General features: G+C 48.2%; 1 protein-coding gene across 1 annotated transcript in view; it reads right to left on the reverse strand.

Moving 5' to 3' along the window:
• Positions 1-13,735, reverse strand: part of LOC144170440 (chitinase-3-like protein 1) — a 68,261-nt gene that overhangs the window by 24,013 nt on the left and 30,513 nt on the right. Inside the window, exons 5-6 of the mRNA XM_077700235.1 lie at positions 11,680-11,804; positions 2,048-2,207 (exon numbers count right to left, since the gene is read on the reverse strand). Of these exons, the coding sequence (XP_077556361.1) occupies positions 2,048-2,207; positions 11,680-11,804 (285 nt within the window). The remainder of the gene's footprint in view (positions 1-2,047; positions 2,208-11,679; positions 11,805-13,735) is intronic.

The raw sequence follows: 13,735 nt of genomic DNA on the forward strand, positions 1-13,735 counted from the left end.
CGGCGCTGCAATACTGCTGAAGCGCCAGTGTTCACACTTAGCTTCTGGCCGGACTTCTGCGCCTTCCGCATTTTTCTTATGATTCACACTATTCGTTTCATAAAACAAGCTATGACTCGACAAACATGGTGACGTAAGCGACCGTCCGCTTGTGTCAGTTGGTCAGTGTTGTTTCAGACAAGTCCAGCGCGTTCGGCGGCTGTGTTAGCGGTCGGCCGGCAAAATGCCGCGCTAACTGCTTCGGTGCTTACGTGTTAGTTCATAACTGCAATTGTTCAACCCACAGTTTCTTACTGCAACAAAAAGAACGTTCCCCACATTTAAGCGCAAATAGCTCGTTTGGCAAGCTCATAAGCTGTGCCTAATTTGCGTTTGCTTTTGCCGGCCTCACCCAATCGCACAGCAGGGCTTATGACATCACAGGTTCTGTTGCGGGAAATGAGCTCATGGGTCGCATAGCCATTCCTTTTTTTCCTAATTATGTAGCTCATCTGAGCGAAGTCTGCGTTAAAATTCGTGTCAGTGTAATTCTAACCAAACAATTTTGGGAATGAACTAAACTTGTGTTTTGTCTGCATGGCCCCTTCAAGCGCTTCTATTTTTTTGGTGCCGCCTTACGCCATGTTGTGTAGTATAGGGGTCGTAGGGAAAAGACGAACAAGAGATAAGTTTAGCGAAGGGGGGGGGGGGGGGGGGGGCTGTGAAGTTCTGTATCTATCGGCGGAGCAAGGTACAGTGGGGGAAGTTACCAACTTCACAGATTTTTGGTGTTCAGGTTCTTGAAGAGCGCGAACCGAATGTGTGTTGTTTACGCCTTTCCTCCTCCAAGCCAAGACACCTAGTGTTCTACAGCTGCCTGCTTTCAGAAGGAATTTCCTAATACGAACTCGGGAAAAAACTACACAGACGACCACATCAAAGCGATACGACCCACACTGACAGTGAAACGTACAGATAAATGGTGAGCATAATTCTAAACAACAACCTTTGTGCGGTGAATTCTGTAATTTTAATATAAAACGAAAAAAGAGCGGAGTGCGCGCGTGGGTCCAACACATGTCCAAATGTGGTTCTGGGCCTGGAGCAGATGACCACCGACAAATAGTGGCAAGGTACTGGCACTGCAATTTTTTACCAACACCACTTGTGGATATGTGCATGTGTGTCTGGTCATGGGTCCGTAAGAGCAACGTCACGTGTTTGGCGCTCCTAATTCCTACGGCGTCGAAATCTAGAATCCACGATGATCTTTTCTTTTGCTTCTACGACATTAACACACGCCACAGAACGTGGATAAAGGACCCGCAATTATGACACCTTGCCAGCATGGACTTGTAATTTCTGTTCCTATTTCTCATGTCATTTAAAATATGTATTATAATAATAAAATATGACAACTGATTTATAATATCAAGTTAATATATACTAATAATACAACACACGTGCTCAAATGCATTCCCGGATAAGGATAACCGGCATACGACAGTAACAGCTGATCCGGGTGCTTTGTTCCAAAAGTACAGGTACAAACAAAACAAGCCCAAATTATTCGGAGAGTTTAGCCTGTGTTGGCATGTTTTTTCGTAGGGTAGTTTTTTCGCGCAAAAATTCGTGTGAAATACAAGTATACCCTCACTGGCCAAGTTATCATAGAGTCTTTTTGTAAGTACGGGTGATTACCACAATTTTAACCGTTATACTTCGTTCCCATATAATTTTTTCAGTTTCCTCTTCCCCAGATCTGTTTTCTTTTTTTCAACACCTTATTTTAATGAATGAACTTTAAATCCAGATGAACATTTTTCACAGTTCGTTTATTCGTGGTACTCACACTGTCAGAACTGTAACATTTACAAGCGGTTGTCTTTAATTACCATTTACATTAGTAGTCACTGTTCATAATACTCCCGCACTATACCTCGTCAGTCGTGCATCTTTAAAACTTGTAAGTTTTAGACCGTTCCGGAAGGCGTCACTTTATACTGAAGTTGTACGTATCTTAAACAATTGCGCCCAGCAACCTAAATGCAAAAAGAAGGGAACTTACAACGTCGGCCGTAGAAAATAATATCTTGTCTTTCCAAGATATAAGCTCACTCTTTAATTCGTCTTGGTTTTTGAACAATGGACTGTTGTGCCTTGTGTAATTTCTGTACGGCTGGTACAGGTGGTAGTTATAGCACATTAAATTTACAAGGTCAGCGAACCTGCGTCGAAGAACAATGAAAAAGATAAAATTGCAACAGCGAGACTTGGCCGCCTCAAGCTCTGTATGAGAAATATTTTTGCAAGCGCTATCTGCCGAGTTAGCTCGAAATTGAACACCTTTCCCACGGCCGGTCGGAACAACCACAAGAGTTTTCTGAAGTCATGGTGTGTTTTCAAAAAGGCATTTTCGAAAACGTTTGCCCTGGACGAGCTGGCTGCCATAAAGTCATTCACCCATTCATTCCACATTAGGAGATCGCCGTTTCCCAATCGTCCAACACTTGCAGCGTCGCTGGCGCCTGGAAACCTTACAACCGACTTAACGAAAGTCCCCATTTAGCAAAGATATCTCGAGCACCCATCAGACGCCCATGCAACTTAATGATTTCAGTAACTTGGAATAACAAAACTAATATCATAATCTGTCCCTGGTTAACGAACCGTTTCTATAAAATGCAGCTGAAAAAGTGAAACATGGTTATGTCGCGCGGTAAAGACGGGACAAAAGTAGAGACTACACAAGACTAGCGCTAGACATCAACTGAAAGTTTTACTAGACACATAAAAAGATATACAGGAACGGCGCATGCGTGAACGTGCTCAAAGCACAAAGAAAAATCATGACAAGGTCAAGTGGCAGGTTCTCGCGGCAAGTTCGCGTGGCAAGTTCGCATTGAGATAATCTATTTCTTTTTTAGGGGCGAAGCTCCTCTTGCTCGGGCCCTGTCCCGTCCCTTGTTGCTGCCAAGCACGGTGGAATGATGATGATTGTGGCCGGATCCCCCTAGGGATTGGCCAACCAAAGATTGGCCGAAGATGTCAAAACGTTCAACGCGTTCGTTGCTACCCAACAAGGAGGAGAGGAAGAAGAAGAGGTTGTCGTTCGTCGCCTGCGAGCCGAAGACACGTACTGGGGGTACGCGACACAAGACGCTCTGCAGAAGACGACGGCCAAGGTGGCTAAAATGTCACACACCGAATTCGCCAACTTACCCATGGAGATTGTCATCGTCCCAAACAAAAAAGCCCTACATAATCACCACAAACATCGACGTCGTCGACGGGCTTGTCAACGGAGCGGTTGAAAGCTTGACGTGTCGAGCCTCTATATGATGTGTGGGCGAATGTTTCGTGGTTTTACCGATAAGCATTTGAGCTTTGCCCCTCTCATCATCATTCACTTCGTGGAGATGGCGGGATTTTTCGACAAACTAATAGATGCCGCGCTTACACAATTATCACCGGCTTTCATGATGCACCACGCTTCAAATAATTCACGGCTGGCTGGGTCCTTAAAACAGCGCAATATCAGTGCCTTTTCATAAAGTGGAAAAGTGTTATTTTTGGTCTATTTTGTAACGAACGTCTCGAAAGTGATTCATGGTGCGCCAAAGATGACACCGCAGAGATTTTACGAAACTTCGCAGCACAAAACGGCAGTTATAATTTTGAGGTGAATTCAGCAGATGGTGCCAACTAGAAGAAAAGTTTCGTTCAGATGTCATAGATACGGCACTGACTTTTTTAGACCGTGCTTTGTGTTGTTAGTTCGCCGTCATTCTGAGGGTAGTTCTCGTGCTTTCACCCTTCTTAGACATCGTTCTCTGTTACAACTCATGTTGTTTTTGTGAAGTTCGAAATTCTTAAGTCTCCAGCCCGTCTAGGCTTGCCACTTTTGGGCTCGCAAGTCGTGTGTGCAAGCAAGCGCACCGCTAAACGTTGTAACGAGCATGTCAGACTTGGAGCCCTCGGAGAAATTCCTAATGCGATTTACAGAAGTTCTCGATCCAATGAAATACTTTGCGACTCCTCTCAATTTCGTTAAATCGAGTTTGACTGTTTTTTGTTGAAAAAATGAAGACGCTGCTTTGACGTGCGGACCCAGAAATGGCTGAAAATAAGAAGCTGCGTTTTTTTAATGCGTGCTGTCAAGCAAGAACTGTTCGATGGACTAATCCGCAACCCTCCAAAAACAATCGCAGGGTTCGTGTGTGAGGCTATGATGATTGCGAAGATCCTCTAAGTGCGCTTGAGATAATACGACTGGCAGGTCAAAGTGTTCCCGGCGAATGCCCTCGACGCCGCTGGAGTGACAACGGACGCCCTAATAATCCGCGCCGTTGTGCCAACGATATGCTCTTCCCAATATGTCCCTCCAATTCCCTATTCATCCTCTGGGCAATAGAACGCAGCCCTTAACAGCTCGGACCTGAACGACCAGCTTATGCTGTTCACCAAGGCTCTAGAAACTGCGCAATACTCTGGTGCTTCGACAAAGGGCGCCATCACATCAGGAAGCAAAGCAAGGTTGCGCTCCATATCAATAAAAGTTATTCCTCCTCGTCCTCCTTCCCAATGACACTTCTTCCTGAAGTCATTTCTCTAACCGACTTGATCCGCGAAGAAGTTCAACAAACATTTGGAACTGCTACTCCTCCGGAACCATCCCACGAGCACGACCTGCAACCAGGGCTTACGCTGCAGCTGTTCATCGCCTTCGCCTTCCTATAACTCGTCGCCAGAAGGCACCATTCCACCATCCCCGTCCCCTGCCCGACCGCCTGTTCTCCAACTCTGGATCCCCCCAAAACGACATGGGGAAAGTCCGCTGTGCTACCCCTGCGGAGAAGCCAGCCACATTTGCCGTCGCTGTCCCTCCAAGCGGCGGCTGGGACAACGAGGCTTTTTCTTGGGCGCCCCGTGCCTTTTGCCTGGTCAGCGCTCAAATTAGATCGACGAGTACCCGTCGCTGAGTAGCCATCGCAGCGGTCTTCAACCATTTGCCCCCGCCCTTCCCTTCCCATACCGACCTGTGAACCGTCGCAGCAAGGCTGACTTCACGCGTAGCAGATCCCCCGTCTACGTAGGAGAAACTATAAGTCGCAACCTATGGAAGTGAAATCGCTCTACGGCCAAAGAACGGAAACCCTTTAATAATGAAACGACGCACCGAAGACCACGATTGACGTCGCGGCCTCACCACGACGACCGGACCCAACCCTGACGTGACCCCCCGATCACGACGACAGCCACATGGTGCACCCCTCACCCAACAATACCAGCCCCGACGTTATAAAGGCGACAACAACGCCGACGCGTAACGGTCGACTGTCAGCACCCATGGTATACAATGGCCCGACACACCAGAAACTCGAAGACGACAGCGTCCGACGTACGGGTACGCTTCGTCGGCCTTGACGTGGTCGCTCTGATAGACACGGCAGCCGACAACCCAGTGATGACTGCATCACTCGCGACGAAGATAAAAAAAGTGGGCCCATCTCCCCGCGAGGGGGACTCGACTAGATGCGTCACATAGGGGGTGGGTGTATTGCGTTAACGTTTAGTGTTTGGGGAGTTGGTGGTAGTGAATGCGTTGTATCAGCAGCTTCTTGACGTAGTTTGAATGAGCCAAGGATATAAGGCGCGTTCGTAGCCTTTCATTCTGTGTCGATTTTGTGGCGCAGTGGGAAGAGCACCATGTACCTCGCGTTCCGCCCACATGTAGTGAATGCGTTGTATCAGCAGCTTCTTGACGTAGTTTGAATGAGTCAAGGATATAAGGCGCGTTCGTAGCCTTGGATTCTGTGTCGGCTTTGTGGCGCAGTGGGAAGAGCACCATGTACCTTGCGTTCCACCCGCAGGGTCGTGGTATCGAAACGAGGCTCCGGTAAGTATTATTTTTTAAAGACGATAGTCTTTCTTGGGCTCCTTAAACCCAGAAATTTTGGTCTGTCTGTATGTCTGTATGTCTGTCCGTCTGTCTGTCTGTGACTCGATTCAGCCACCCGGCCAAAGCAAAACAATGCCTGCCCATTAGTCTTATATAGTCACAGCTAAATCTACCCGTCTATGTCCGGTGTAAGGTTCATACTTGTCAACATTGTTGAAGAAGAACAAGACATCACGCAAATATGAGACAGCAAATAAATACAGAAGTGATATTTGCAGTGTTCCTTTATAAAAAAATCAAACATGCTTGCTTTTTCGAAATTAAATACTTCATCAACTGCAGAAAAAGAATTCACTTCGCCGTCGCCTACTGTCGCCCGCGCCACTATAGCTTCTTGCGCCATTTTAAGAAATCAACCGGCAACAGTTACGCAAGGTTCCACTAGATAGGTTCCACGTCCTGCTTGCAACGCACGTGGAGTAGGGAAACGCGGTTCTATAAACGTTGAAGTAGGGCACCTCGATTAACGCGCGTCTCCGCCGTTCAGCAGCGTTCGCATCGAGACACCCGGTTTGGAGCAGTGGAACGCGGGAAATTTAAAATGATTTAAGCAAACCTTTGGCGTCTTTACCTTGGGAGGAGCGCGACGCAAGAGGAACAACATGAGAGGTGAGCGGCAAAGCTGAGGGAGGCATTTACTTCGCAATAGCCGATAAAGACTATCGTCTTTTGACGACATTTGCAACGAAAGGAGCAGATACGCGGCCAATTTTTTATATAGTGTAGGGGGAGGGGTGTGGACCTGTCGTTGAGAGCGAGGAGGGTAGCGTGATGCGGGGGAGGAGGAGTGGGGGAGAGGGAGCACCTGCGCACTGAGCTGTTGCGGACGCACGGCGGACGCTACATGTGAGTTAAAGAAATGCTCTGCATTTAAAAGTTGCGACTCGCTTGGATGATCCGCATATCCGCACAGCAGGAGGTCATCTCGTCACTCGTCATCTCGTCATCATAAATTGCAACACGTGTACTGCCCATTTCGTCATATTTCCCAACTTCTCGCACGATGTAACTCTCGAAATGGACTCGGTCACGCTATTATTGATCTACAGACCAAATGAGCAAGTTTTTACCCCGATCACACCATGACGCCGAAGCCAAGCCCCAAACAACGTGCTGCTCTGAGAATTTCCGATTAACAGATCACCCTGCCTCCTCGAGCAAGCCTAATCATTGCCAATATGCTAATCCTGACACCGACAGAATCGTGGAAAGCGACCGGAGCGTCATTCTCGAGCGTGGTGACTCCGTCACAAAAATCCCACGTTCTGGCCCTGAATTTCACCGAGGAATGTCCCCATATATACAGGGACGCTGCTATTGCATTCATCGAAGAAATGCAATAAGGGAGTGTTAGGATTCCGGTTGCCGACTTTGAACGTCAGCCCCAAAACACATTTAATCTTCATGCTTCCACAACGCCTCCGCCCCGATCCGAACACCTCCTTTCTTTGATGCAAACCCGGTGCCTACGCAGGACAAACGAGAAAAGTTGGGGGCTGTGCTACGCCATTACAGACTGTTTTTTCCATATTTTGGAGATACGTACACAGACGCCTTTTGCGAAGCACCGAATTATCACCGAAGATGGAGCCCTGTCTACACGACAGTCACTGTACCGGGTGTCTTGATACGAGCGCGAAGCTATGTGCACACAAGTTGAAGACATGCTCGATGACGTTACCATAAAACCCTCGAAAAGCCGCTGGTCGGCCCCCGTTGACCTAGGGAAGACAAACGACGGTACTGCGTTTTACTGCTAAGACAGTACTGACGGTACTGTCTTAAACAATTGAACAAAATCACGAAGAAAATGTATACACCCTCCCACAAATCGACGATGCCCTTGACCACCTCTGCCACGCGAAGTCCTTCGCTTCGATGAACATGAAAACCGTGTACTGGCAAAAGTGGAGGAGAGACACCGTGAGAATACAGAGTTTATAACGCCAGACAGACTGTACGAGTTAAAAGTGATGCCGTTTGGACTGTGCATGGCACCAGAAAGGTTCCAAACTGTCGCGCACACTTGAAGCCATTCAGAGCGTCCGGATTAACCATGGAGCCTGAAAAGTGCCGCGTTGCCTACGAGGAACTGAAGTTTTTGATCCACGTTGTCAGCGCCGATGGAGTCCTGCCTGACGCGGTAAAAACAGCAGCCATCGCCAACTTTTCGAGGCTGAACTGCAAGAAAGGCGTGCGAAGATTCCTCGGACTGTAGGCATACTCTTTGTCGAAAACTTCGCAAAAATCTCCAAACCCCTCACGCACCTGACTAAAGACAGTGTTCACTTCTACTTGGAGGAAGAGCAGCAGGATGCTTTCTGCGAGCTTCGAATTCGCCTACAGCGCCCCCCCCCGTGCTGGCACATTTGGACGATACGCTGACACAGAAATGCACAGAGGCCACTGACACAGGCTTGGGTGCTGTCCTCGTCAAAAAACACAACGGCTGCAAAAAAAGTAATCTCTTATGCCGCCTCGGTCTCTCAAAAAAAGAAAGAAACTATTCGGCCTCTTAAAAAGAGTGCCTCGCAACAGTGCGGGTGATTTCAATGTTTCGCTCTTATGTCTACGGCAGACCCTTTACGGTGTAACAGACTATCATGCGCTCTGTTGGCTCGCAAATTTGAAGGACCCCCTCTGGTTTCCTTGGGCGATGAATTCCGCGCCTGCAGAAATTCGACGTGATCATCGTTTTAAAATCGAGCAGGAAGCGTACTCGGACCCCGCCTGCCTGTCACGCGCATCTGTCGACCCGCCGCCACAGGAATCCGGAGAAGGCGCCGCGTTCCTCGGCATCATGACAGAAAGTGGATTGGCCGCCCAGCAACGAGCCCACCCCGAGTCAGGCGTCTTGATCGACTACCTCAAAGGAGGCAACGTCGTCGTGCCAAGGACATTTAAAAGCAACTCGACTGCATTCTACCTGAGGAGGAGGAACGCTCGCAAAATGTCATTTGGCGAGCGTTCATACCTCGGCAAAACTGGACACCACTCACTCTCTCACCCACTTACTCACCCACTCACTTAAAAAATATATTTTTCCTCACACAGACACTCGAGCTCACGTTCACCGGTCTCCGTCACCACTAGCTATCACTCGCGCTCACGCTTACCACTCCCCCTCAACACATTCACTCTCAGTCGCGCTCATGCTCATCCATTGCCGTCACCGCTCGCACTCGCTCGCGCTCACGCTCACCACTCACGCTCACGTTCACCACCCGACGTCCCGACTCGCACTCGCACTCACCACTCGCCCTCACCGCTTGCACTCCCTCGCGCTTGCGCTCACCACTAACATTGGCCACTCACTCGACTCACCACTCGCACCCTCCACTCACACTCGCACTCGCACTCACCACTCTCATCCCCCGCTCACACTCACTCATAACCGCCACTAATACTAATAACCACCACTAATACTTATACACATTCCAACTCATTTTGCGTCTTTCCTTACTTCATGAGAATTTCAATCGCTTTGTTCGTAAACCACCTGAACCATTCCATTTTGTGGAAATCTACAATGAGGCCCCGTTAACACCGATATCAAAATGATACCGATACGTGCAACGAGAAAAATGACTTAGGTGATTTACGAGCGAAGCTGCACATTGGCTATTTTTTCAAAATTTCATCCTACCAATTATCTCCATTTACGTATAACGATTACATTTGAACCTTGCGGGACATCTGCATTGATGTGGAAATGCAGGGCGTTACACTGGTCGCCATTTTCCGTAGTTATTTTATATTTTGCTTATTTTTCATTTTCTCAAGATGTCGTTTACGCTATTATAACACTGACAGACGTAACTTTCGCGAAATCTGCATAACTGTGGAAATGCCATGCGTTATAAGTCTTTGCATTTTTCGTAATTTTTTCTATTTCTTTATTTTTAGCTTTGCAAAATTTCGTGCGATCAGTTCTCTCCATTTACGCTATTATAGCGATTACAGGTGGAACACATCTTCATTTTTGTGGAAATGCAATGCGCTACACGGTCCTGGCTGTGGGGGTACTCGGCAAAGAATGCTACGCATTAATAATTCCTTCAGACTTACGCTACGGGGAGCAGTTTATTATGCGATTGAACACTTCTTGTCATTGCTCCAAGCACTTTTCCGCAATTGGGAAGTGTGCAGGCGCACTATTCTTTGGCAAACAGTATTTAGGGGTAATAAAAAGTTTAATGATGAACTCTACAACAGAGACTGAGTGCTGCAGTTCTTTTATGTAGTAACATACTTGTACTAAACAAAATGAGCGCTGCACCTAACCGACAATTCTTAAACCTAGTTTGTTTTAACCTTCTTACGTAACAGCAAATATTTCGCACAGAAAAAAAATTGGCGCAGCTTGCCCTACTGGTGCAAGGCTGGAGAGACGGCAGCGCTGAAGGTTGACTTAGCTTCTTCCCACACTGACAGCGGATCCGAGGAGAGGGAGCAGCCGGACCCCAGCAGTGCGAAGCCGTTTAGTACGGTATTAATGCACGTACATTAATTTATTCAGCAGCATTCGTCGTCACCCCTTTCGTCGTCGTGTTCCGATGGTGCAGCCGTGTAGGGGAAATCCTCTTGTATCGCGTCCTCGCTTTAGTAGACCTCCACTACTTCGTCAGCTGGCCCGGTGGCCTTCTACATGTGTGGATTGTGAAGGGATCACTTGACAGATTCGTCTTCATCGTCTTCAGCGCAGCGGACCCGTGGCGCGCCGGCCGCTACACGACGACGTCTACGAAGATGGGAACTACTCAAGTGCCCATGCGCAAGCCTGGAAGACGCGGGGCGGTCTCCGCGAGTAAAGTGCTCATGTGCGCTCGATATTTCTTTTCTTTCCCCCTTTTTTTATTATTTTTTTTTTTGCAAGAGCCACTGCGCGAAGCTCGTGCCTGGCGACTTGCGCCGGGGGCGCCGGGAGGTCACAGTGCGGCACGCGCTCACGTGCGCTCGGGGTTTTCCATCTCCGCTGGACAGATTTGTGTCGGCCAAAAGAGCTCTGCAGTTAAAAAATTGGCCGCGGATCTGCTCGCGTCACTGCGAATGTCGTCAAAAGGCGACAGACTTCTGCCGCCATTGCCACGTAACTGCCTCGCCGGATTCGCGGATTTTCACCGCTCTTCTACCCTCTCTCTCTCTCTCTCTCTCTCTCTCTCTCTCTCTCTCTCTCTCTCTCTCTCTCTCTCTCTCTCTCTCTCTCTCTCTCTCTCTCTCTCTCTCTCTCTCTCTCTCTCTCGCTCGCTCGCTCTCCTGCCTAATGAGCTCACCTCTGTTGCCCTCCCGCCTCGGTTCACGCAGTGGAGGTTGCGGAGTTCAATTTTGCCGCTTTCGCGCTGCTGGCGCGTCATTTGTTGGGACTATTGGAACTTAGCGGTCGAGCCACGAGCGCGCGGCGCAGCCCGAGCATTGTTTGTATTTTAGTCAACACAATGTTTTGAACGCATTTCTTTTTCATTTTCTCTCGCAAAAATCAAGCACGCATTTACTTTTAATTCAAGGAACTGATAACACCAGTTATGTATTGACGTCCTTTCTGAAGCTTAACATTATCTTTTCGCTGAACAACGTTGGCAAATAATGAGCACATTTTTTATTTATTAGATTCAAAATGTTTGATCTATATAAACATCTAGCTTAAGAATTCATTTTAGCTTTTGTTTGTGTGGTAGAATAGCCCAAGAGAAACTGTTTTCTTTAAAACTTATGATAACAGCAAAATTTTTCGAACTTACTTTGAGATGTTTCTTATGTCGTAACCGGCGTCTATGTATGATTTTGTGGCTGATACCGGGACGGAGAGTAGCAGGGGCTTGCAGTATCCTGGATCTGATGTGTTCCTGAAAGCTATCCGCAGTTCCTGCAGCAAAACGAAGTCCGCTAAAGATACAAAATACCTGGGCTGTTTACATTATTTTGCAGCAGCACACGACAGAAGACATAATTGCCATTGTAAAATTACCTTGCCTCGAAGGTAACAGGTTTCTAACATAGTATTTTGGTAATTTATTTAAACATTCTGTCTGTGGTGACCGCGCGAGAGTCGTAGCAGCGTCTGAATGTAACTCTACTGTTTTAAATGGGGGTCAACTAGCAGACACAACCACTTTTCGGAGGCGTACTCGATGTAATGGGCCTTGGTGGATTTCAATGAGTTTAAAGCAGCCCATCGGTGTTTGCCTCATAACCGATTACTGCATCTTCAGTGCTTAAACTTCTATGTGACTGTTTCAATAAGGTCATAATTCGGTATGAAAGAACGTGACATCTTCAGCTTGCTCCCAGGTATTAGCAAGTTTAAAAAGTTCTAACATTACGCATTTTTAAACTCAGAGATCAAGCATATCAAGTATTGAACTGGGTTTTTTTGTTCAAGACACTGTACATGTCTTTATTTAGAATAAACATTAGTTGTAGACAGGAATTGTAAACATTAGTTGTAGAATGCGCATTTTTTTAAAGAATGCTGACTCCAGGCTCCGCAAAGCAAGAAGTACGGTTCACAATAGTAGTAGTAGTAGCACCTTTATTGGTAAGGAGGGCCAGAGGCCGGTTTAGGGAAGAGGAAGGGGGAGTAGGGGAGGGGAATGCAGCGTCTTTTACAGGGACGTGGCAGCTTGCAGGGACCAGAGTCGACCCCAGCTACACTGCCCGTGCTAGGCCACTTTTGATAGCAAACAGCCCTATTTTGTGCAGTAGAGGTTTCTCCATAGTATGATAGTCTTCTGGGGTGCTTGTGGGCGCGTGGAAAGATGTAATGATGTCTGAGCGATGTTGCGAGAAGAAGGAGCAATCCCGAAGGAGATGGTTTAGGTCTGCATATGTGAGGGTATTGCAGAATGTACATTTGAGAGGCAGATTGGGTGAGAGCCATTTTCGGATTATGTGCGGGGTGTAGGCGGCATTTGCCAGGAGCTTGTTGAGAAATACCTCACCGGCTCGTGGCAGGGGAGGAATGCCGGTTAAGTACCCTTGTGGGGTGGCAGCGATGTAGCGGTTCCTCTTGTCGCGTTTATGTCGAAGTAACTGCAGGGAAGGAGGTAGCGGTGACGGAGTCGGCGTGCAGGGAACCAACGGAGGTGTGATACTGCTCTCCTGTGCCGCAGAATGGGCGGCCTGGTTACCCGTGCAAGCCGTCTCGTGGCCGGGAACCCAATCAATCCGTACAGATACCCCGTTGCGACGGAGTAGGGCAACATGGGTCAGGATTTGTTGTGTGAGGGGGTTGAGAGAGGATTGGCGTCTGAGTTCTTGAACTACGCCGAAGGAGTCCGTGAGGATTCGAATGTGGGATGGGGGCATCTGCGAGACGTCGAAGCTTATGTGGTTGAGGGTACCGATGATGGCGTGGAGCTCAGCCTCCAACGGCGTGATGTGGACAAGGTTGAGGCTTGCTGTGCCGCTGAGATCTGGGTTCTCCGAGCAGTGCCAAGCCAGACCGACGACGTGGTCCCTGACGCTTGCATCCGTATAGATGTCAATCTCTCCGGGCAAACGGGACCGCTTGAGCTTTTCTAGGCGCTGTTTGCGCAGCATGGAGTGACCGCGCGGGACTGGTTTCCAAGGTGCATTAGGGGCGACATCCGGGAGAGTCCATGGAGCCATTGGGCTTAGAAGGTTGTGCACCTGGATGGGCCATTGGTTGTCCCAATCTGAGAGCGCCAGTCCTTGCAGGGTAAGAGTCCGCTTGAAGTCCGCTTGCATTCGAGTTTCCTTCATTGTCAGATCGATGGGAGGGAGTGGAGCAGCTTGTTCCAGTGCCGTAATTCGTGTATGCCGAGGTAAGCCGGT

Source organism: Haemaphysalis longicornis, unplaced genomic scaffold, assembly GCF_048455015.1.
Source record: "Haemaphysalis longicornis isolate Haplotype H1 unplaced genomic scaffold, Haemaphysalis longicornis Haplotype H1 scaffold_2, whole genome shotgun sequence".
Lineage (NCBI taxonomy): Eukaryota > Metazoa > Arthropoda > Arachnida > Ixodida > Ixodidae > Haemaphysalis > Haemaphysalis longicornis.